The following is a 23,599-nucleotide window of genomic DNA, read 5'->3' on the forward strand; positions in this document are numbered from 1 at the left end:
TATATATTCTTACAGACTTCTTTTCATGTGCCCATACCACATAAGCCTGGGTCCCTTCGTCTTTTCTATAATTGGTTCCACCTTCATACTTCCAAACATGGTCCATCTTTGTAACTCTCATGAATCCATCTTCACATTTTAATTTCCACTGGATTCAAGATCTGTGCCTGTCTCAGTGCCCAGCATTCAGAGCCATACGAAAGTGCAGGCCTGATAACCATCTTGTAGACCTTACTTTTCAGTTTGATCGGCATTCTTCTATTGCAGATCACTCTACTCACTTCTCGCCCTTTAGTCCATGCCTTTCCTGTTCTGCTTATAAGTTCATTGTTGAGTTCACCATTATTCTGTACTGTTGAACATAGTTTCTTGAACTTCTGTCCCTTTTGATAGTGACTGCTCCCTCCTGCCCAACTCACAGTTTCATTGTCTTCCTGCAAGGTATTCTCCAGTCTAAATGCTTATTACCGAGCATTGTGTTTACTAACATGAACAGCCCATTATCTTAAAAACTACTCACAGTAGTAGGCACAAAACTTATTAGTTAGAATATACACACACTGATAATATTTATGCATAAGTGAGGTTGTACTGATCTATCTAATGTACTTCTCTGGCACCTATCAGTGTAGTATCTTAGCACCTCACAATCTTTAATATATTTATCTCTGCAACTCCCCTATGAGATAGGGAGGCCTGTGCTGAATAACTACATCGTAGTGTTACTGTTATCCCCTTCCTTCCTTAACCTCCTTTGACAGTTTGTCTGCAGTCACTTTGTTGCATCCTGTCTGAAATTAGATTCTGACCCTGAATCAGATCTGTATGGCTGGACTCCATGTCTGCATAAAATCTCATGGAATCCAATGGCGCTGCATGCAGGTAGACTTGGGTGAACCCCACTGCTTTCAGAGGACTCTGCGTAGGTCTAAGACACTACATGTGTTGATCTAGTTGCAAAACTGGGCCCTGGGTTTGTAAACTCTTTGGGCTGGGGATCATATGGCTTGATTCTCCACACCGTCTGAGAGGCAATAAATATAGGAATGCTGAGAGAGTGAAAGGTACATAAAAGCCCCCTTGGTGCCTCCTGTATTTTCCATCCTGCCAGAAGCAAGTCCAGCTGCTGTTGTATGTTAGATCAGCCTCCAGGCTGCTCTAAGTTTGCACTGCTCACAGCTCCACAGAAGCCATAGGAGGCCAAGAGTAAGCAGAGTGCAGCACTGCTCTAGTTTTCATCCAGAATTCCCCTATACTGAGAGCTTTACGGTAGCCACCACAAAGCTATTTCATTGGCTCTAAGCCAGAATGGGAGGCCCCTACACTAGGGGTAAGACCCAAGCATGGAAAGAAGATCACTGCCTTCATGGTACCTTTATGCCACTGGAGTGCATAAATGGTTGTAGGGCAAGAGAGAATGAAGCCTATCATTCATGGTTTTATCTGTATTGTGGGGTTTCTAGGAAACACAGAGCACTGTAAAATAATAAACAACAGTATTTGTAAATGACAGGTTTCAGAGTAGCAGCCGTGTTAGTCTGTATTCGCAAAAAGAAAAGGAGGACTTGTGGCACCTTAGAGACTAACCAATTTATTTGAGCATAAGCTTTTGTGAGCTACCGCTCACTTCATCGGATGCATTCAGTAGAAAATACAGTGGGGATGTTGTTTCACAAACATTAACCCACATTGCCTGACTTTGGAGAATCTCTGTATATGCAGTAGAATGCTGATAACAGAATATCAGGGAAGACATGTTTAGATAATTGGTATGGCAGAGTGTAAATTTAAAGTACATATCTATGTATACAGGCACAATACAACCTCAGTTATTCTTAAATATTGGGTGTGTGAATTCTAACCAACAGGTGTTTTGCCTACTACAGTGAGTAGCTTTTAATGAAATGGGGCTGTTCATGTGAGTAAACAAAATGCTAGGTAATACTGTATGTAGTTACAAATTGGGCCCTGGGCCCTAACTCAGCAATCTGATCCATGTTTGCAGACCCCTGCACCTATGTGGCATTCCAAGGGACCCTTCTTGTGATGTGTTTATCTGTAAAATGCCATGCAGACCTATGGCCCTGTAGGTATGACTAACAAAACCAACAGCCCAGTCTCAAAAAATGTCATCTATGCATTTGGCTAATCAAGGATGTGCAGTGTAGGGGCACATTTTACCAGTGCTATTCTGAGTGGGCTACCCCAGATCCCTTCCCCTGGTGTGATGCCTTGTGCGACTCCTGGGTAGCAGGTGAAGGGCTGCCCTGTATCTCGGGGGCCGCCTCCATACCACTGCATCTGGATCTGTTGCTGGGTGCCTAGTGCAGGGAGTGCCCTGCCCAGCCTTCTCCTTCGCATGGCCACCTGGCAACACTGCATAATCCTGCACAACCAGCCTGGACCCCCACTGACACAGCCAGCCGGAATCAAGGGCAGGGAGCTCCTTTCCCCCCGGAGTCCGCCGCGCTGCCTGGAGCCGGAGGCACGCTGCTGCGGGAGTCAACTCTGCCCCCCTCCCCGCCCGGCTACCGCCGGCTGGGTCCCTGCCCTGGTTATTCCTTCCCTCGCCCCCCCCCCTGTGTCTGCGCCGTGTTGTTGCTGTCTGCACAGGGCGGCAGTGAGCCTGCGCGCACGGGCTGCCTTCGCCTGGCAGCGCAGCAGCAGGGCAAGCGGCAGGCAGCGCTGTGCGGGCTGCTTCGGGGCTGCAGCGGGACCAGGTGCTGGCGGGGGGCGGCGGCGAGCCCGCAGCGACCCCAGAGCGCGGGGCAGCGCCGCGATGCGCCTTCCCTTTGGGAAGGCTCCCCCCCCTCCGGCGTAGCAGCGGCTGGACCCGACGCGGCTTCTCCTCCGTGATGTCCCCCAGGCAGCCGGGAAAGGCGACTCACTCGAGTGCTGGGGTGAAGGCCTAGTGTCTCCAGCGCCGCCCGCGCCCGCTCCCTCTCCCGCACCCCTCCGCCGGCGATGATGGCAGAAGAACAGCAACCTGATCCCCAGCAGCCGCCGCCGCCGCCGCAGCTCCCCGGCACCCCCGCGCCAGGGGGGGCTCTGCCAGCCCTGGTGCCCGGGCTGCAAGGGACGGAAGCCAACGCGCTGCAACACAAAATCAAGAACTCCATCTGGTAAGAGCCGCCGCCGCCGCCTCCATGGCACGCTGGCTGAGCGCTGAGCCGGAGGTTTGCTCCTGCAGGCTCCGCATGTGCATTGCCGGAGCCTGGCGCGCGCTGATAGGGCCCTTGACTTTGTTTGGGGGGGTTTATTTGGGGGTAAATTGTTCCTTAATGTGCATATCTGAAACCACCCTCCCCTCCCCCCGAAAATAAACGCTAAACGTGGTTGGGGTTTTTTTGTTTGTTTGTTTGTTTGTTTGTTTGTTTTTTGAGCTGCAGAAAAACAAGTTGCTTAAAATCTATCGGGATCGAAACACTTGGTGCATTTAAAAGAAAGGAGGTTGGGAGATAACTTGCACTGCATGATGGTGGTGTGTATCTGAGGGGTGGGGGATGGGGAATGGAAAATGTGTTTACTTGGCTTTGCAGAGAGAGAGAGAGAGACCCCCCCCCCCCCGCACACACACAGGAAGAAGCGTATTGTGAATTTCAGCCAGACGGACCATTGTCCATAAGAATATTAATAGGCAACGCAAAACCTGCTCAGCTGTAGGATTAGTTACCTTCCCTAAATGTTTTTCCATTGTTTATTCAAGATTAAAAACCATCCAGGAGAGGTGGTGGTTCTGCATTTCCTGGGAAGAACGCACCTTTTGGAAATATATATCATATACACACACCTGTGTGTATAATATATATTATATCATGCACATAAATGTGTATCTCTTTTATTTAGAGGATACCAGCATTTTCCCCCCAGGAATTATATACAGTCAAATGTACTCAAGGGTTTGGTTGGCTATGTTTACATTCATTGTATCCAGAGATAATGGTAATTATAGTAGGTTTGTGTCAAGATAATGGATGTAGCCTCACCTATTTAAGGTATCTTACTAATTGAATATTGTTTTCTGCTTATTAATAGTCTTTTTGATATATGAATTCATCTCATCCCCCAATAATACAAAGTATTAATGCATCAAGGAGCGCAAATGTCATAATAAAGATTGTATCAGTGTTCCTATTATAAACCTCTATTTTCATGGATTTGCAATTAAAATGTGATTTGGGCTAAAACTTGGCATGGTGGCATTTCCAAGAATCCAATTTTTGGTACAAATTTTAAACAAAATCACCTCACAGTAAACCCATGTTCTGCTGAATTTAATATTAGTTTTTAAAAACTAGTTAAAAAAAGTTAATTGAGTTATGTTTGTCCTCCACTCTCAAAACAAAGCAATTTTTTTATTTGAAGTATTGCAGAGGCCTCGCACCTGCAATATGTTATGCAGGGATTGAGCCCTTTGGGTACATTTTGAAAATTGGGAATTCTATAAGTTACAAGAATTTTTGCCTTTTGCAGTATCCATATTATTGATGCCTAATAGCCAATGTACTGATCCAGTGTTTATAGTGCTTCATACTATAGTTAGCTTTATGGTATGTTGAATTAATATGTATTTTAAAAGGGAGTCCAAAAATGTTAAAAATATTATTAGGGAGGTTGTTATGTTGTTAAACTGATATTTAAAAAAGCCTAGGAAATTAAAATTAAACAGTAAATCACGTTCTCTGTCCTTAATCCACACACAGCCTTTTGTTTAGTTTTTGTGTGCAATAAGGTGACTTCAGGAGACAGTATTAACTGATGAATTTCCTGGATCTTTCGATTGTGTTACCTTCAGATTATTCTGATTTATAATAGGTTTTTGTGGTACATATTTATGATTTATCCCTTCTCTTCCCATCAACATGGTACTTGGAAATCAGCTTCTCAGACAGCATGTTTACATTGCATTCAGATTAGGTATCATGTCCAAGTTGAAGACAAAATGGCTACTAAGTAAAACCTCTCCTTTAATAAGAACTTGCTTTTTAAAAAGAAGACTTGGGTCTTATAACATTACATTCAAAGATAGCTTGGTTCAAATATGTAAAGTGTTTGAGTAAATAACTTTTCTTCACTTTCAGTACAAAAGAACTTTATTAGCTTCACCAAATGTACTAGCATAGGCATCACCAAAGTATCTGAAACCATCAGAGGTTTTGCCAGTACATTGTGATTGTCTCCTCTCCCAATATGGTTTGTAGAATTAATAGATAGTTGATTAGCCATCCTTCACATACACATGACCTTTACTTCTTGACTGTCCTGACAGCTTTCTTGACAGGTCTAAAACTTCTGCAGCACTTCCAGATAGTATCAGTGCTTGCATATTGTACTGTAAACATATAATATGTGAAACAACTTATTTATAATAAAATTGCACTTCATTTTCAAACCTTACTTTACATTTTGTTTTTCTATCTGTGGAGAGCTAACATGAGAAATCCTGTGTATTCTCTTAGTACTGTACTGCTAGCAAGCAATCTTCACCTGAATGTCTGATTATTATTTTTTTTTTGTTTTTACTATTTACTAGTGTCCTATATACTATATTAGTGCAGATTCAGTTATTCTTATTAACCAGAAATTAAGGTAGCTTTGCAAAAGAAAAGTAATATACATACAGTACTTATATCATGCACTGGAAACTCACTTCTTCCCTGCTCCCAACCCAAGAATTAGTATTGTTTACAGTAGATGGAGTGTACTGGTAGTTAATGTATTGTACAAGCTATTCTTGAGCATAATACTAAAATGACAAGATTCCATCTTTATGAGTAGCTTTAACTTATCACTTGTTGAGAAGAGTATTTTCTCCTCGGTTTTGTGGTTTAGGAGGTCAGTGTTTTTTAAATCCTGAAGGATTTAACACATTTAAATGAGTACCTTTTAGCGTTGTCTCTGCTGTTTTATTCGCGCCCCCCCCCCCCCATTTGCGAGTATAGGGGATGGACATTTTTAGTTTAAAAGACGTGTTTTCTAGTATGCAAAACATATTTTCAATCAAAATAGTATAGCAGGATATAGCAACTACTGAAATACTGGACTTGCTGATCACAAACAAGTCTGTGCCTGTCCTTCCACTGTACAGACAAATATAAATATAGTATGTGATGTAGGCCTCTAGCAGGACAATGAGTTATTCATTATCTTTGCTTATAGTTAATTTATTCTGTTTATTAAATTAAAATGCAATTTGACAAAAGAAGTAACTCTTCTATAATTGCAAACATCTAGTATCTCTTTAAAATTAAACACTGGATTAAATTTGAGTGTTTAAGGTTGACGGCATGGTGCATATTGAAGACTTTCAAAAGTATTTAGCAGCATTTTAAGTTAATATTTTTATTCACACTTTAAGAGTCCACTGGAGGGGATAAATGGGAAATTTCTCAGATGTTTTTAAAATGACCAGGAAGCATTAGCATTACAATCAGGTATGTTTGATAGTTATGGCTTATTAACACTTGGTTGATTAAAAGATTAAGGATTCTGTATTGTCTGTCCACAGAATCATTTTTTTCAGCTGACCCGCTTGAATGGGCCCAAAGAAGTGTTGTCCATTTTTATTTTGTATTGCACATATAACTTGCTCTGACAGTTGGATATGTTCTTACAGTGCTGATGAAAAGGACAGAAATAATATTAGACTTCTTTTCCCAATGACGGATTAGAAGTCTAGACTAGAAAGAACCTGTCTTTACAGAGCCTAGACTCTCTGATTAATATCAGGGTTTGTAAATTGCCTTAGTCTTCCCTGGACATTGGGCCTCAATATGCTTATTTGCATATCATTGTAGATTCATTAAAGCTTTTATATTAATAGCTTTTTGTCCAGACACTAAAGCCTTAGGAGGGAAAACCTTACCCTGTTTAGCTGTCTGTGCATATAGACTAATGGAATTTCAATTAATTTTTTGGAGTGAGAATATAGTATTATCAAATAAGTGTTTAATTTATATATGGAGCCTGTATACACAAACATACTGCTATGAGTTTTGAGTCTACTCAGAATTCCATTAGGTTGCTAGAGAATATCCTGTTGGTGGAAAAAATCAGCCAGTACTGTACTTGCATAAAAATGATGTGGACAGAGATTAAGAAATTTGGATTGCAAACAAAGAAAAGTATTTGCTGACATTCTGCACTATGTGCAGTAAACAGTAGCCCCAATGGTTTTAGGCAATTTCAACCCTCTCTTACTACCCTATTCACAAGGTCCAGTTCACATCCTATAGCTAGTGGAAATTGTTTTGTTTTCTTTATCCTTATTTTGACTGCTTGGCGAAAATGATTAAATTTAAGGCTTGTTTACTGTTGCTGTAAATTGTCTTCTGTTTACATCCACACACATAGTCAGGCCCTGGGTTTGCTTACCTAGCCTAGATCCCAGCAGTTTATTTTTGTCCTTAAGGCATCTGCTATGATTTTAATTTATTAATTTTGCATGAGAGGTGAAGGCTTTTTTCCCCATATCAGACATAAAAATCGCACTGAGGACTAGGCAGTGTGGAGTTTAGAACACAAAGCATTCGCAGTCTGGCTAAGCAGCACTGGGCGTGGGCTTCTGATCATAATTTTGTCCTCAGATCTGTCTTTTAGCTAGTAGTATGGTGCGCTATGCCAAAACTGCATGAGCTGGGCTGCTCAGTGGCAAACTCCTATGTGTGGCAGGGTCCAGTTTAAGTCCCGTTGAAGTCAGTGGGAGTTGAATTGGCCCTTGTTCATTTTAGGCTCTTGGTTTTGTGCTAAGAAACTAGGCTGGATTTTATATCAAGTTCCTAATCTCTTGAAAGCACAGCCCCTCTTCTGGAGAATGAAACAAGTCATGCATCCCCTGCAATCACACCTCTCTTAATTAATATGTCATCTGCTCATAAATTGCAGATAACTCTTCATGCCCTGTGCTTTGGAAAACACTGGTGTGGGCCTTCATAATTTGAATCTCTCCTTTTTGCATGCTTTGATGAGCAGTGAAATAGTTAAGTGTTGACATTTAAAGAATCACTATTGAAATGAAGGGGCAGTTCACACCTCAGAGTTATTATTTCAGACTCTCTGCAAACTCAGGCTCAAACATGTTTGACAGATTTATTCTGCAATCATGGAGGCTAAAAACTGTTGTGGGGGGAGGGGGAGAAATGCTGCAACTTTGGAGGACAGTTTTAGGAGTTTGTCTGCAGGCCCCTCCACACCCAGCAACTCTTTCATGCCTCCACAAGGAGCATCTGCCATGATTTGGGAAACATTGTTTTTACTATATAAAAATCACAAAACTAAATTGTTTTAATCCAAAGGGGAAAAAATGAGTATAGAAATAAACTTTATCAACAAGAGACTCTTAATTTCCCCCATCCACCAAACTTGGTATTTCAGTGCTGAGGGGTGTCGGTCGCTCACATTTATTGGAATTTTGTAGTCATGGAGTCTTTGTGTATATTTTATTGTTAAATCTACCACCAGGTTAAATCTACCAACACAGTAGGCCAAGTTTATCCCTGGCATAAGTCAGTGGAGTTATATCAGGGATGAATTTGGCTCAGTAGCTAGGTTGTATTAATCTTGCTGTTAAAATATTGACGTGCTGCTAATGACAGGGGTCGTCAACAGCATTGAAGCAGTACAGCTTCACAGATGCCCTGTAAATACAAGGGGTTACAGCATGTATACTTGGCTAATGAGTAAGAAGACTTATCTGTTTGAGTTTTGCTTCCTAACCAGACTATTGATAAAGGTGCAGACTGGGAATTTCAAAGGACTCTATGGAGTTAGGAGCAACACATTAAATTTCAATGATATTTGGATACCTAATTCCCTTATGGTCCTCCAACAATCCCAGCGAAAGTGCAGATCCTCTGCATCTGGAAGGGGACAGATGTAACAACCAGAATACTTTGACATGGTGACAGTGTCTGTATAGACAGTATCTGAAATCTTCCATGACTTGTAATATTGTGTATATTTATGTATTGTTTCTGTCTGATTGAGCTGTGTGCAATGCAACGTAGTCCAAGGCCCTTGTAATACCTAGGCACTATGGGACAAATAAAGAATTAAGTGAAAGGGATGGTCTAATGACTAGAGTAGGGGACTGGGAAGTAGGTTTCTTGGGCTGTGTCTACACAACAGAGGCTATGCCAGCATAGTTGTGCTGGCATAACCCTGTAGAGTACATGCAGTCTATACCACTGGAATGGGTTTTTCCATTGGTGTAGGATCACCTTCCCATACAAAATCAGCTATGTCAATGGAAGCATTCTTCTGTCAGAGTAACTACATTTACACAGTGAGCTAGGTTGGCACCGCTGTTTGGTCAGGGGTGTGGGTTTTTTCAGACATTAGCAAATGTAGCTGCATCAACCTAATTTTTAAGTGTAGACCAAACTTAAACCTTTTGGTTATGCTCCTAACTCTATCACTGTTCCTGTAGTCTCTTGCTTATGTGACCTGAAACGTGTCACACCAATGTTTGTGCCTCAGTTTCCCTATATATAAAATGAAGATGTTTACCCACCTTTGTAAGTACTTTTGAGATCCTCAAATAAGAGGTACTGTAAAATTGCCAAGTGTTATTGTAGCTAACTCAGTTTTCCTTGGCTTTGTGGCTCTACTGTCATAGGCTGTGTAGGGAGACTTTCCAGTCCAGAACGTACTGCTGTTACTGTATACATAATGAATTGTAGACTGTGTACTTTTTAGGTCAGTGCGTGCTGGCTGCAATGTGGGTCAGCCTGATCAGTCCTCTCTGGCTGGAGTTATCTGGGTGTGACTGCTTGTTCTCTCCAGATTGGGTAGGCACCATCTGCCTGTTACCCTTTTACCTTAGTTGGGTGTGGAAATGTGTGTTCCATCCTTGATCAGTGAATGGGGGTAGCCTGCCCCTTGACCAGGAGAGCTGGCTAGCCCCATATCTGTCATGTGAAGGGGGAGGAGGCAATACCTTCTTCCTCAAGGAGACTTCCTCCTCTGGATACCTGCTCATCTAAAATGTCTTCCCTCATTTAGCTGGTTAAGAAAGCACTTGCTCTGCCCCTTACAATGGCAAGGAGCTGCTCTTGGCAAACTCTGCATCCTCAACATCCCTCCCATCAACAGGTGCAGCCTGCGACTCTGTCCTTGGGGAATGGACAAACTTAGCTGCATAGATGGTGGGGGCGGGGAGAGCGGAGTAGGGAGAAGCAACTTTTCAAAATGGGGAGCATCCACCAGGACAGGGGAGTCTCTCTAGCTCTGGGAGCATATTTTTACGAGATTAGAAAATAATCTGAATAAAATGAACACTGACCTTTATGTAACTTTTGAGAGCGAGTTGAGGTTTTATAAAAGACTCTGACTTTCTGAACATGGCAGAAATAACTTTGCAGAAGTGAACCATTGCAAAGCTGCTAGGAGCAAAATCAGACCCAGCCTTTTCCACATTTATTTGGAAACACTGGGAGCTAAGAAAATGTATTAAAAAACATTGTCACATCTCTTATTATTTGAAAAAGAGCCACTACCGTTAACTTCATTTAAAATATATAGGAGAGCATTAGATTGTTGACCTCACAGCATAAACATATATGATTTATTTTTTTCATAAACATTCCACTTGCCACCACAGGTGTTTTCTTTTTCTCTTTGTTGCAGCAAGTCAGACGGTGCAACATTGTAATATAGAATACATTTCTAATTCATTTTTAATAAGCAAAGAATTGTCTGGACTGTCATCTCAGGCTGATAATCTAACCTCCCCTGAGCCCAAAAGGCCCAGTTCCCTGTAAATTGGTGCAATTCAATTGATTTCATTGGCATTGCACCTGTCTGTGTGCTAGTGGGAAGTTTGATTCCAAATCTTGATATATGTTTTTAAAAATACTCCCAGTTTTCTTTCTAGCTGCTATATAATTTAATAAAAAATATACTACTACTGGAGATCGTACTGTTTAATTTTAAATTGGTCTGACCAGATTTACATGGAAAGCACTGACATATTTTTGTAGTCTTGAGAGAGGGGATTGCAGCTTCCATGACTAATGTGTGTGCTTTCTCTTCTTACCCTAATTCTGCACATTTTGCCAAACAGAAGTATTTGGAATTGAGGTAGAGCTGCAAAATTCAGATCAGGATCCAAATCTGGGTTTTTTGTTCAGTCCATCTCTAGTGTTAATTAGTTTATTTAAAATAGTTCTAAAAAGCTGATACAGCTTCAAAATAGATAGATGGATACAAATACATACATTGACCTTACAAAAAGGCACCCATCAGAATATCTCAGGGTGCCTGGTGCAAAAAGTCTCACAACAGTAACAAATTTTAGTTGACCACATTCAGCATAAATCAAAGGAATAAATAAAAATGCAGCAATCCTGCCATTCCTACCAATAAAATTCTACCCTGAAGGTCAGCAGAAAGGAGCTGTTCCAGACTTACAAGAGAAGTGAATTCTGGAGTTTTCCAGAAATACCCTGCCACCAGCCTCCATACTTTTGAGTGTTGGAACTTCTTGCTATAGCCCCTCAATAGATCTTCTTTGTGGAAGAATGTAGGGACAGAAGCCGTTTTTCAGGTTCTAGGCTCCAACCCTTATAGACCTTTATTGGTTAATAGGAGAACTTTGAATTTACCAACAAGCAAATAGGAAGCTAGTTGCCAGCCATCATATTATCAGTGAGCTTTCATTGACTACCAACAAGAGCTCCACTTTCTACCTGCTAAATCATTAAGACAGCTAAAAGTTAATTCAAAGCTGTCAGATATTTTTCCATGTCATTATTTGCTGTAATTGTCATAGTGATGTTATACAAGTGAAACAGGATGGGGAGGTGGTCTGTGCAATTTCAGATGGGAGGGAGTGTGTCCATGAGTAGATCTAACATATGGCCCCTGCTTTGAGTAGGTTTCAGAACGCCTGGTAGAATTGATATTTGTGCCTATCTTTTACTATGAAGCACAAATTTCTTTGTCGACTTTCTGAAGCTGGAGCTATTTAATTAATTAAATTGGCTAATTCTTGAATTTAGTATTGCAAGAATAAACTCGATGTACACAAACAAAATTTTTGGCAGATTGTTAAAATTACACAAAGTTTTTACTATCCTGAATACTAAAATTTTGTTTAGTACATTCCTATCGACTGCAGAGACTTTTTCTGGATAAAAATTGTTTACATAGTGTAGGTATGAAATAGCTCAGTTGCGGGTTTTCCCCTTTGTGGTCAACAGTGACTGTTCATGCCAGACCACTGTAAGCTTGTTTCTAGTGGTAATGTGTGAAGTAAACTAGGGGAAAAAATTGGTTGACTAACTCCTTCTTTATGATGTGCATTGTCTTTAATGGTAATGATGATACCAGGAGGATAGTTACCTTTAAAATCATCTTCAGTTTTTCAGTATATGTACTGAATACTTTGCTTTCAGAGTTGTACAGAGACTATTTTCTTTCCTCAGGTAAGCACAGAAGTAAGTGCTTTGTTTCTCCTGTATTGGTTTGAGCCAAAATTCCTTGATTGAAAAAAAATTCTGGGAAGAACCAGCAAGAACAAAGAACTGGGAACGAAAAGCACAGTCTAGGAAAGAGAATAAGATAATGGGGTCTGAAATTATAACTCAGAAATTAAATAAAAATAATTTTGAAAACATTTGTCTATAAAAATCCAATATACACCTGAACTAGTTCTATTGTACTTATTAAACTTATGCCATTTGTTACATACCATAGCTGTAGAAAATTAAAGCTTGATTTCCTCCACTCTGTTATTCTTTAAGCAAAAATGGGTTGTATTCCGTTTGATCACTGCTCTTTCAATTGGATATTACAGTACACGACTAGTGTGCAGTCTACATAGTTAAACTGTGGTTTTGTACAAACTTCTTACACCTGTATCACTCTGAGTATCTTGCTTATTTAGTTTAAAATGCTACTTTAATGCTTTTCAGGTTAATTTGCACTGTGATAGATGTCTCTCATCTGGGTTCGGGTATCCGTACAGAGTTAAAACTATGCTCGTTGCAGTAAAATGATGTTTCACTGGCTTCAGAAAAGGGTTAGGTGGCCATTTTGGACTTACTGAACTTCCCCTCAAGGCTTCATGTAAGTGACTGGAGCTGTTGCATTAGGACCAGATTTTTAAAGCTACTTAAACGTTGCTGTAGTCAGCATTGCAATGGCTAACTGACTGAGGAGCCTAAATCTCAATTTCAGAAGGGGTTTATGCACTTTGGAATTTAAACTCCTATGTGCCTAGATCCCTTTTGAAAATGAGACTTCGGCTCCTAAATCAGGTAGGCATTGCAGCGCTGAGTGCAACAATGCCTAAATACCTTGAAAAATCTGGGCCTTATAACTAAGGGATGTTGTTGGTATGTTTGGAATGACCCTCTAGTTGTTTGGATTGTATCCGAAATAGGAATAAATTGGTGACACTGTGTGCCCTCTCTGAAGACTTGAAAGGTGGCATCCCTCCAGGTTTTAGCCTGTCTTCATGTACACATGATCTTTTCTTACTCTGGAATAGAGTATCGGTGTGGTGTTTCACAATTATCTTGCCTGATAGACCCTTCAAGCCCAGTTTTCCCCCTGGAGGTGTGCTTGGGTGATATTTCTGCTCATTGTCAAGATGCCTCATTTCCAAAAAGAGAGGTCTGGTTGCTGGCTAGGGTTCATATCTTCACTTAAGGGAAAGCTTGAAAGTAGTTATAAACTTCGTCATTATTTTTGGAACACATCTTTTTGATGGTCAGGTAGGTGGTTCAGACATGGAACAAAATGTTCATTTTCAGATGAGAAATATATATGGGCTGCATCCATACTCCAGTGACTTTGTACCAGCAACATGTGCAGTTGCCACTACGAGGTTCTTAAAACTTCTCTGCTAATGCAAAAAGTAGGAGCACTACTGCCTCCCAACCCAGTTACATTACACTGGTTGCTTATAACAGTGAATATGTATTTTTTTTAAATTTAAAGCCAGCAATTGCCTAAGTACATTTGAGAGCACCACCAAGTGCTACATCCTCAGGAAGCCTGTCCTCCAGCAGCACCTGCTTTGGGTTGGCAGGAGTTTGTGCTACTGATGCAGTGGTTCCTAGCATCTGTAACTTGTTCCTACTGAGCATCTTCCATGGCTGCTCCTTGCCCATGTTCAAAAACTCATCTGAAAACACTACTTCAGAATTTTTTTCTGTTATAATTTGGCAACCCCTCAGCAGGCCTTCAGCCTTTCTTTTTAAAAAATTGGTACCATATTAAAATAGAGACCAAAAGCTGAATTACATTATGCAGCATTTTGGGGTGGAACACTATAGAAATAAGTAATAACTTAGTGAAGTTAAAGACACATGAGGCCCAGAATTTGAAGTCTCTAAACTTTATCTGGGGTAAAAAGTGTTCTGTGGATCGGACTGTAAGCACCCTTTTAAAAAAATCTGCTTTGGCTCTATTGTTAATGGTAATGTTGGAATGCTAACACCCTTTTCCCCAAAACAAGACAAAGTTTTAGAATTTAGTGGCTGGTTCTGTTTCTTTTGAATAAATATCCCAAGCTGACTCAAAGAGCCCTTTAATAACAAAGAAGTAAAAAATTTTAAACTCTCAGTACTGTGGATGACCCTACGTGTTGCAGTTGAACAGTGATATCTTTATTAAGGAAGGTGTGTGTAAATGGATTGCCAATACTTGCATTTTAAAAATGGGGATCCCTACTACCAAGGGATAAACTTCTGATGTAAAATCTGAAAATTGCCTCTTTTCTGTATGACAGCCTCAATGATGTTACCAGCTTTAGGATCAACCTTGAGGCATGCCACCACTGTAAGTGTTAAGCAGTTTTTTCCAGTCCCCGGAAGGGGTTACCTTACCATAGAATAGTTCTTGTTCTCCAGAGAATGATGCAACCACAGTCAGAGAAACAGATTGCCTCACCCTTGTTGCTGTTCAGAGCTCTGCTGTAACGTACTGCCAGTCCCAGAAGTTAAAAAAAATCATGAGCTAGACCCCCCCCCCAAAATGAGATTGGCTCTAGCATGATGAGCCTTTTTTCACTGAAATGGTTTGAGACACCAATACTTGTGCAACTTGGCATAATATGATTGTGGCAGGTGCTGCTGGAACTCTCACTGGAAGACTAGCTGATCAGGGTCCTATTGTGCTAGACATTGGATAAATACATAGTAAGAGAGAATCCCGGCCCCAAAGAGTTTACAAGCTAGTGTAGACCATGGTGGTAAGATTGTGATATCGGAGCTGGAACTGGGACTACCAAGCTCATATGGAAGCCAGACATGCATTAGATTTGAACAGGATTTTTGTGCCTGCTGAGCTGGGCAGGATTCACAATGGTGACTTTACAAGTGAAAGACTGTATCTCATTTGCAATGCCCGAAGGCATCTAGTCCCTTGATAATAAGGCTGGCTTTCTGGAAACGTAACCTCACTATGGCCTTTTCCACACTACACAGTTTGTACGCACTGCAATGCTCCTTCTGCCGACAAAACTCCTGCTTTGCCGACAAAATAAAACCACCTCAGTGAGAGCCGTAGAGCTTTTTCCGGCAAAGTTATATCAACAAAATATCAATGTAGATACTGCTCTTGGTTATGCCGCTGTAAATGGCCTCCAGGAGGTGTCCCACAATGCCAATCCTGACCACTCTGGTCAGCAGTTTGAACTCTGCTGCCCTTCACCCAGGTTCACAGGTATCTACCCCTCCCCCTCTGAAGGCCCAGGAATTTTTGAAATTTCTCTTCCTGTTTGCTTGGCGTGGAGTGGTCTCATCATATCTTCCCAGGAACTTCGATACCTATGGTCAGGTTTCTTGTGGCTTGTTGGATAAGGGCTATGAACAGGACATGCATCAGTGCCATGTGAAGATAAAGGAGCTGAGGCAGGCATACCAGAAGGCAAGGGAGGCCAACCGTTGCTTTGGTGCTATGCCAAAGACCTGCTGTTTCTATAAGGAGCTGGATGCTATCCTTGATGGTGACCCCACCTCCACTGCCAAGAGCCTAGTGGATATATCAGCAGGGCTGGAGGCGGCGGACAGTGGACTCAATCCCGAGGACAAAGTCATGGATGACGAGGTTGAGTTAGAGGACAATGTGGAGCCCATGGCAGGGTCGTCTGGTTGTGCAACAAGTTGGGACCTCTTTTCCACTCCGGAGGGGTCTAACCAGTCCCAGCAGCCTGTCTTTGGAGCGCATGATGCAGGAGAGGAGAGCCCTGGTAAGTGATCTTTTTGAGTTGCTGCTGCTCTGTTATATTCTAGAATAACAGGACTGGAAGGGACCTCGAGAGGTCATCTAGTCCAGGCCCCTGCACTCATGGCAGGACTAAATATTATCTAGACCATCCCTGACAGGTGTTTGCCTAACTTGCTCTTAAAAATGATGGAGATTCCACAACCTCCCTAGGCAATTTATTCCAGTGTTTAGCCACCCTGACAGGAATTTTTTCCTAGTGTCTAACCTAAACCTCCCTTGCTGCAATTTAAGCCCATTGCTTCTTGACCTATCCTCAGGGACTAAGAAGAACAATTTTTCTCACTCCTCCTTGTAACAACCTTTTATGTAGTTGAAAACTGTCATCATGTCCCCTCTCAGTCTTCTCTTTTCCAGACTAATCAAACCCACTTTTTTCAGTCTTCCCTCATAGGTCAGGTGTTCTAGTCCTTTAATCATTTTTGTTGCTCTTCTCTGGACTTTCTCCTATTTGTCCTCATCTTGCCTGAAATGTGGCGCCCAGAACTGGACACAGTACTCCAACTGAGGCCTAATCAGCACGGAGTAGAGCAGAAGAATTCTTCTCGTGTTTTGCTTACACCACTCCTGCTAATACATCCCAGGATGATGATCACTTTTTTTGCAACAGTGCTACACTGTTGACTCATATTTAGCTTGTGTTCCACTATGACCCCCAGATCCCTTTTCCACAGTACTCCTTCCTAGGTGGTCATTTCCCATTTTGTATGTGTGCCACTGATTGTTCCTTCCTAAGTAGAGTACTTTGCATTTACTATTTACTTCAGACCATTTCTTCAGTAGCTGAAGGGATGGAAATGTACAAGACTAGTTGTGTTCGAGTGTGCTCCACATTCCCATTTGCAGCTAAGCAGTGCAGTGGAACAGTGTGTTAATGCACACCAAGATTTCATGGGAATCCTCCAGAGAGATCTCTAGGAAACTTTCCTGGAGGTATTCGCCAGTCCTCTGCTGAAGGTTCTTTGGCAGAACTGCTTCGTTCCTTCCCCTGTTGTAGGAAACTTTCCTGCGTCAATTGGCAATCACTGGTGCAGGGACCAAAGTGGCACACAGGTGAGCAGCATGGAGACGGGTCTGAATCTGCACATGTGCAGGAGATGCACCCTTGCTTACCCTCAAGAGTGAGATATCGGCTTCAGTGACCCCGTCTGGAAAATGGTGGTGGAATTTACAATATTGTCCCTAGTTGCCTGCAGTGATCCCCTTAAAAAAACACCTAGACCCTTTGCTCCATCTTGAGGCCCCCATCCCTACCGAACTCACCATATTTAGGGTGTTTGCTGAGATGTGTGCTTGCCAAGGGACAGTGAGAAAGTAATTTGTATGTAAAAAGAGGTATATTTTAGTATCATGATTCAATGCTGTGTGTGAACTAACAGTCATGCTTCTGTGAATTGTTTCTTGTGCTTCTGCAGATGTGGCTTTCAGGGGAATGCCCTACACGCTGGCGGAGCACCTCCCTCAGATAAGGAAATGACCAAGGTGAAGCGAGGAGGACATGTTCTGAGAGGTGCTCCAATCCTCAGAGGCTGCAAAAAGCAAACACAGGGAATGGAGAGAGACCCTGAAGGAAAAATTTAAAATAGAAAGGCAGGACAGAAAGAAGAGCAAGGAGCACACTGTAAAGAGCCAGGAGCGGATGATAAAAGTGATGGAGGAGCAAACAGAGACATTGAAGTCCCTAGTCACGCTCCAGGCAGAACACATGCATGCTTGCCCCAGCCCTGCAGCTGGTCCAGAACTGCTTTCCAGGATCTCCCCAGGCTCCTCCCACAGATTCCTTGCAACTTTCTGGAATGGTCTGGTACCCCGTTTACTCTATCCCTTTGGACAGTTTACAAAATGATAGCTGGACTTACAGCTATGACAGCCTGCACTGCCCTGCACTCTTATCTCCCTTCGCACCAAGTCTTTTGTGTGTGTTGTTAATTGGTATTTAATAAAAACAAACTCTGTTAAAGGTAATTAATCTTCATTTGTATCCTATAAATGGTGGTTGCTGCTGGTAGTAATACATAGTGGCAATTTGATCATTTGCTGACTACAAATCCTGGTTAGGAATCATAACCATTTTCATCCAAGGCAGCAAATTAACAAAGCATGGCAAATTGCTGTATAGAAAGACTTATTACTGGTGCTCATTGTCAAAATGTTGCCTGAAAGCTTCCCTGATTCGAATATCCCCCCATTGTGCTCCTCTAATAGCCCTGGTATCTGTCTGCTCAAATTCAGCCTCACAAATATTATGGAGCGCACAGCAGGCTGCTATGACCACTGGAATATTTTCCTCATTTAGGTCTAACCTGCCACAAAGGTAGCACCAGCGCACTTTTAATCTGCCAAAGGCATATTCTATGGTCATTCTGCACCTGCTCAGCCTATTGGTTAAGTGCTCCTTGCTGCTGTTCAGGTTTCCTATGTAAGGCTTCATGAGCCATGGAAGTAAGGGGTATGCTGGGTCTCCCAGGACCACTAGGGCATTTCAGTATCCCCCCACTGGAATCTTCTTGTCTGGAAAGATAGTCCTTGCTTGCAGCTTTCTGTACAGGCCAATGTTCCTGAAGATGCATGTGTCATCCACCTTCCTGGACCACTCTTCGTTGATGTCAGTGAAATGCCCACTGTAATCCAGAAGTGCCTGTAATACTATAGAGAAGTACCCCTTTCTATTGATCTACTCTGTCGCAAGATGGTCCAGGGCCAAAATTGGAGTACGGTGTCATCTATCAACCCACTGCAATTAGGGAATCCCATTGCCACAAAGCCATCCAATATTTCATGCACATTGCCAAGAGTCGCAATCTTTCGTAGGAGGATGCGATTAATGGCCTGGTACACTTGCATTACCGCAGCCCCAATGGTCAACTTCCTGATTCCAAACTGATTCGTAACTGACTGGTAGCAGTCTGGAGTCGCCAGCTTCCACACAGCGATTGACACGTGCTTCTCCACTGAGAGAGCAGCTCTCATTTTGGTGTCCTTGTACCGCAGTGCTGGGGTGTGCTTCGTACACAGTTCCAGGAAGGTGGCTTTCTGCATCCGAAAGTTCTGTAGCCACTGCTCGTCATCCCACCACTCAGTCCTTGATTCCTGAGCCCAAAAGTAATGCTCCACCATATTCAACTGTTCCATGAATGCCAAAAGTAATGGGGCATTGTTTCTTTCAATGGCACAGAGCAGGTCAGGCAACTCTGATTTCTGTTCAGATTGGGAGTTCATGATATACTGTATGACCATCCACGATGTGTTCATAACAGTGACCACAGCAGTAGAGAGCAGTGTGGGATCCATCCTTTCAGACAGATGGCTGGTGCACAGTAAGCAGCGGCTTTTGAAAAATGCCACGAAATGCATTCGGAAGCCTACGGAATGCTGGGACGGAAAAAACTGCATCATGAGATGTTGAGCCCACACCCACGATGCACTGTGATCCACTTTATCTTCCCACAACTCCTAGCTGTAGAAGGTGGAGAGTATCACAGTGGGACAGCTACCCACAGTGCACTGCTCTCACTGTTGATCCTAGAGCACCAACTGTGGATGCACTCCGCCAACAGAAGGAGCGTTGTGTGAATGTGCTCAAGCAATGTAATTATACCGGTTTCTGATTGTCGGCTTAACTTGCATCAACAAAACTGTGTAGTGTAGACAAGGCCTTAATCTAGCTCTGAACTTTTTGGCACTTTCACAGGCAGGGTCTTCCACTCCTTTTTCATGCAAGCAAAATCTCCCAGGCTTTGCTCAGCCTCAGACATTCTAAAGTGCCACATCCTTTCCTAAAGGACACTCCCATTAACACAGATCCTTACTTAATGACCTGTATACTAGTATATGGATATTTTTCTTCATCCCCACAAGTCATCAGCAGTGTTTGATCCACAGCTCACATCGTTTCTTCTTCTGCTATCAGAATAATTGGAGCAGTGAAGGCATGCTGTTATCCTCTGTGGATGAATCCACAAAGGAAAAAAAGAACACGTGCAAGCCATTGGTTAGAGCAGTTGAATCCTGAGTATCTGGATTCTTGGTTTCTCTTCCTCAGGGAGCAAATTGTCATCTAATTGCTAGAGATAGTATAGCCAAATGTAATGATGCCTCTGATTAGGTTGGCCCACCACAGTTAGGGAACCCCACTGCAGCAAAGCCATCCACTATGACCTACACATTTCCCAGAGTCACTACCCTTGCTAGCAGAAGGTCACTGATTGCCTTGGCTACTTGGATCACAGCAGCCCCCACGGTAGTTTTGCCCACTCTGAATTGATTCCTGACTGACCGGTGGCAGTCAGGTGTTTCAGGCTTCCACAGGGCTATCGCCACTCGCTTCTCAACTGTCAGGGCAGGTCTCACCTTGGTATTCCTGCACTTCAGGGCGGGGGAAAACAACTCACAAAGTTCCATGAAAGTGGCCTTACACATGCGAAAGTTTTGCAGCCACTGTGAATCATCCCATACCCGCAACACTATGTGGTCTCACCGGTCTGTGCTTGTTTGTCGGGTCCAGAATCGGCGTTCCACTGTATCAACCTGCCCCACTGCCGCCATGATGTCCCAATTGCCACATCCCGTGCTTTCAAGAATGTCTATGTCCATGTCCTCCTCACAGTCGTCCTCGTGCTGGCATCTCCTAGCCAGGTTCTGCACATACTGCAGGATAATGCGCGAGGTGTTTACAGTGCTCACAACGGCAGCGCTGAGTGGGCTCCATGCTATGACATCTGCATGGCAAAAGGCATGAAACGATTTTGTTTGCCGTTGCTTTCAAGGAGGGAGGGCAGACTGATGACATGTACCCAAAACCACCCTCAACAATGTTTTTGCCCCATCAGGCATTGGGAGCTTAACCCAGAATTCCAATGGGCAGTGGGGACCGTGGGATAGCTACCCACAGCGCACCACTCCGTGAATCGATGCTAGCCACGGTATTGAGGACACACTCCGCCAACCTACTGCGCTTGGTGGGGACATACACAGTCGACTGTATAAAATCGCTTTCTAAAGATCAAGTTCTATAAAATCAACCTAATTTTGTAGTGTAGACATGCCCTGAGAGGACAGAACCAGATCTCCTGGCATGGAAGCAATGGCAGAGTCAAACAGCTATGTGGTCTAGCAGCTAGAGGGTAGCAGAGCCACACTATTAGCATGGGTTACAGAAGCATTTGATTTGTCATGTTCCTTCTGAAAAATGATAGCAAAGTGAAAAAGACTTGGCACTGGTGAACCGGACGGCTGTGTGCTGTTCCTAACTCTGCCACAAGTGATCTTATGCAAGTTCTTCTTTTATCTGTCAAATGGGTGAATGATAGTACATCACGATAGCAATATGAAGCCTTGAATCATAATAAGGGTTGTGAAGGGCAAAGGAATAGTAAGTCAGAGGAAGAGCTGTGGTTAGAACCTCATTGTTTCTGTGCTTGCAATTCAGTTAATCTTTCCCTAGCCAAAAGGGCAGTGTGTTTGTGTCTGCTTTCCCAAATTCATACGAAAGCTCCAATTTTATATTCTGGTGAGACTGCTTGCAGAAAGGCCCAGAATCATGTTACAGTTTGGAAGTGTTAACATGGTGTAGACAGGATCCTCTCTTCTTAGGGCTCTGGTAGAGTAGCGTGTTCCTTACATTGCAGGGGTCTTGCCTATGGGCCAACTGGTTTTTTGGAGGAAGACTATTTAACAAGGATTGAAGGCATGGGGTATTCTTCACTTAATTGCAAGGTGTAGTTATTCAAATCCAGGAGAATTAACTCGATTTTAAAAGAAACACAAATTTTTGATTTGTCAGGTTGAAGCTTTGTACATATATCTAACTTGAAAATTTGCGTTATTAGTGTATAAATAAACTATTATTTTAATGTCACTAGTAGTAGGATATATCATCTGAGAATTTTAGAAAACTGCTATAGGAAAAAAAACCACTATTGTGCACAGGTGTATTTAAGCAGTATGTAACGGTACACACGACTAGTCCTCTTGAGTTCAGTGGGACTATTTATGTGCTTAAAGCATGTGTGTAAGTATTTACAGCACAAGGGACTAAAATTATAGTTTAACAACTTTTTAGTAGCAAATCTTTGCCACTTCAAAACAAAATTGCTTCAGAGTTACACTTTCAACACATCATAGCTGTTGTGAAATTTATACACTGGCCAAAGTTTTCACAAATAGGACCCCGATAAGTTAGAATTCTAATGTGGAATTTTCGAAAGCACCTAAATGACTTACTGACTTCATACTGCAGACTCTGAGGAATGTGAGCTGTTTGGAGCACAATGGCTATGAAGTGTTGAAATTTAGTATATAAGAAGGTAGTGTTGTTTTTTAAGTATAGCACAAGCTATTTGCTTATCTGTCTTGTGTTTCAGGTTTTCTCACAAGTAAGGACATTAAGGTAGTCATGGATTTTTCTTTTAAAATAGTCATAAGCTGAAAATGTGAAACACACAAAAAAATCTATGTAAAATCTAAAATTCTAACTATTAAGAAACTAACAACTGTAAACGTCCATATTAACAATTTAAGACTAAAGGGGGAAATAAAGAACTAGCAATATGTAAATGAGTCTAAATCCTTTTTTAAAATGATTTTTTTAACTGCACTGCTTTCTGAGCCTGTGTATTAGCCCCTTTCACCTTTTTCTGAAGGGTAGGATACATACAGCCTATCTATCACATTCCGTTCAAGAAAAGAGCTCTCTCTTCAACTCCCTGCCAGTTTCAGAAAACATACTGGAATATTACTAGTTTGAATTCTCTTCTCTTTTTTTAATATACAGAAACAGTTCCTTTAATATCCTGAATAGTTTACACTGAAAAATAGGCATACAGCTGTGAAATCAAAAACATATTTATACCTGCCAGTGAAAGACGCTGTCGTGTTCACAAGAGAGAGTCAATCCCCTTGATGCCCAAGTCTGTTCTCCATTACATTTGTGAGAGGATTCATTGGTGTGAAAATCGAGTATAATCAATTACATAGCCCTCTTTTATGGAACCCCTCTTTTTAGAATTAGTGGTCAAACAGATTACTGTACACCTCAGTATAGTACTTATGCAAACAGTTCAGAAAAATTGTTAGTTGTTTGAAGATGAAGCGATAGCAAATCATGTACCAGATTGAGCAGGTGACTTTCTAAAGTTCATCTAGGTAAATATTGTCTTTTCCTTGATTGGTATTTTTGTGTCTGTAAGCCTGTCCTGAGTTGAACTCCTTGGTGCTGTGCAAACAAGTGGCACTTCGCATAAGAAATTTCAGCTTTTACTGTAAGTTTTTTAGGACACCTGTCTTGGGTCTTTGATAAAGAGCAGCCTTTTTGTTTTATGTTTCTCTTAATTTTTTTCATGTAAACGTAGTACAGGTCTATACTTAA

General features: G+C 42.1%; 2 protein-coding genes across 2 annotated transcripts in view; both read left to right on the plus strand.

Annotated features, from left to right (window-relative positions):
• Positions 1-2,584: 2,584 nt before the first annotated feature.
• RFX7 (regulatory factor X7) overlaps positions 2,585-23,599 on the plus strand; it is a 119,030-nt gene continuing 98,015 nt past the window's right edge. Inside the window, exon 1 of the mRNA XM_073303792.1 lies at positions 2,585-3,122. Coding sequence (XP_073159893.1) covers positions 2,965-3,122 — 158 coding nt within the window. The 5' untranslated portion in view covers positions 2,585-2,964. The remainder of the gene's footprint in view (positions 3,123-23,599) is intronic.
• On the plus strand, positions 13,252-17,868 carry LOC140894908 (uncharacterized). The gene is made up of 2 exons (XM_073303791.1): positions 13,252-16,198; positions 17,649-17,868. Exons 1-2 carry the CDS (start codon positions 15,586-15,588, stop codon positions 17,708-17,710), a joined length of 675 nt encoding a protein of 224 aa, XP_073159892.1. The 5' UTR covers positions 13,252-15,585; the 3' UTR covers positions 17,711-17,868.

Source organism: Lepidochelys kempii, chromosome 10, assembly GCF_965140265.1.
Source record: "Lepidochelys kempii isolate rLepKem1 chromosome 10, rLepKem1.hap2, whole genome shotgun sequence".
Lineage (NCBI taxonomy): Eukaryota > Metazoa > Chordata > Testudines > Cheloniidae > Lepidochelys > Lepidochelys kempii.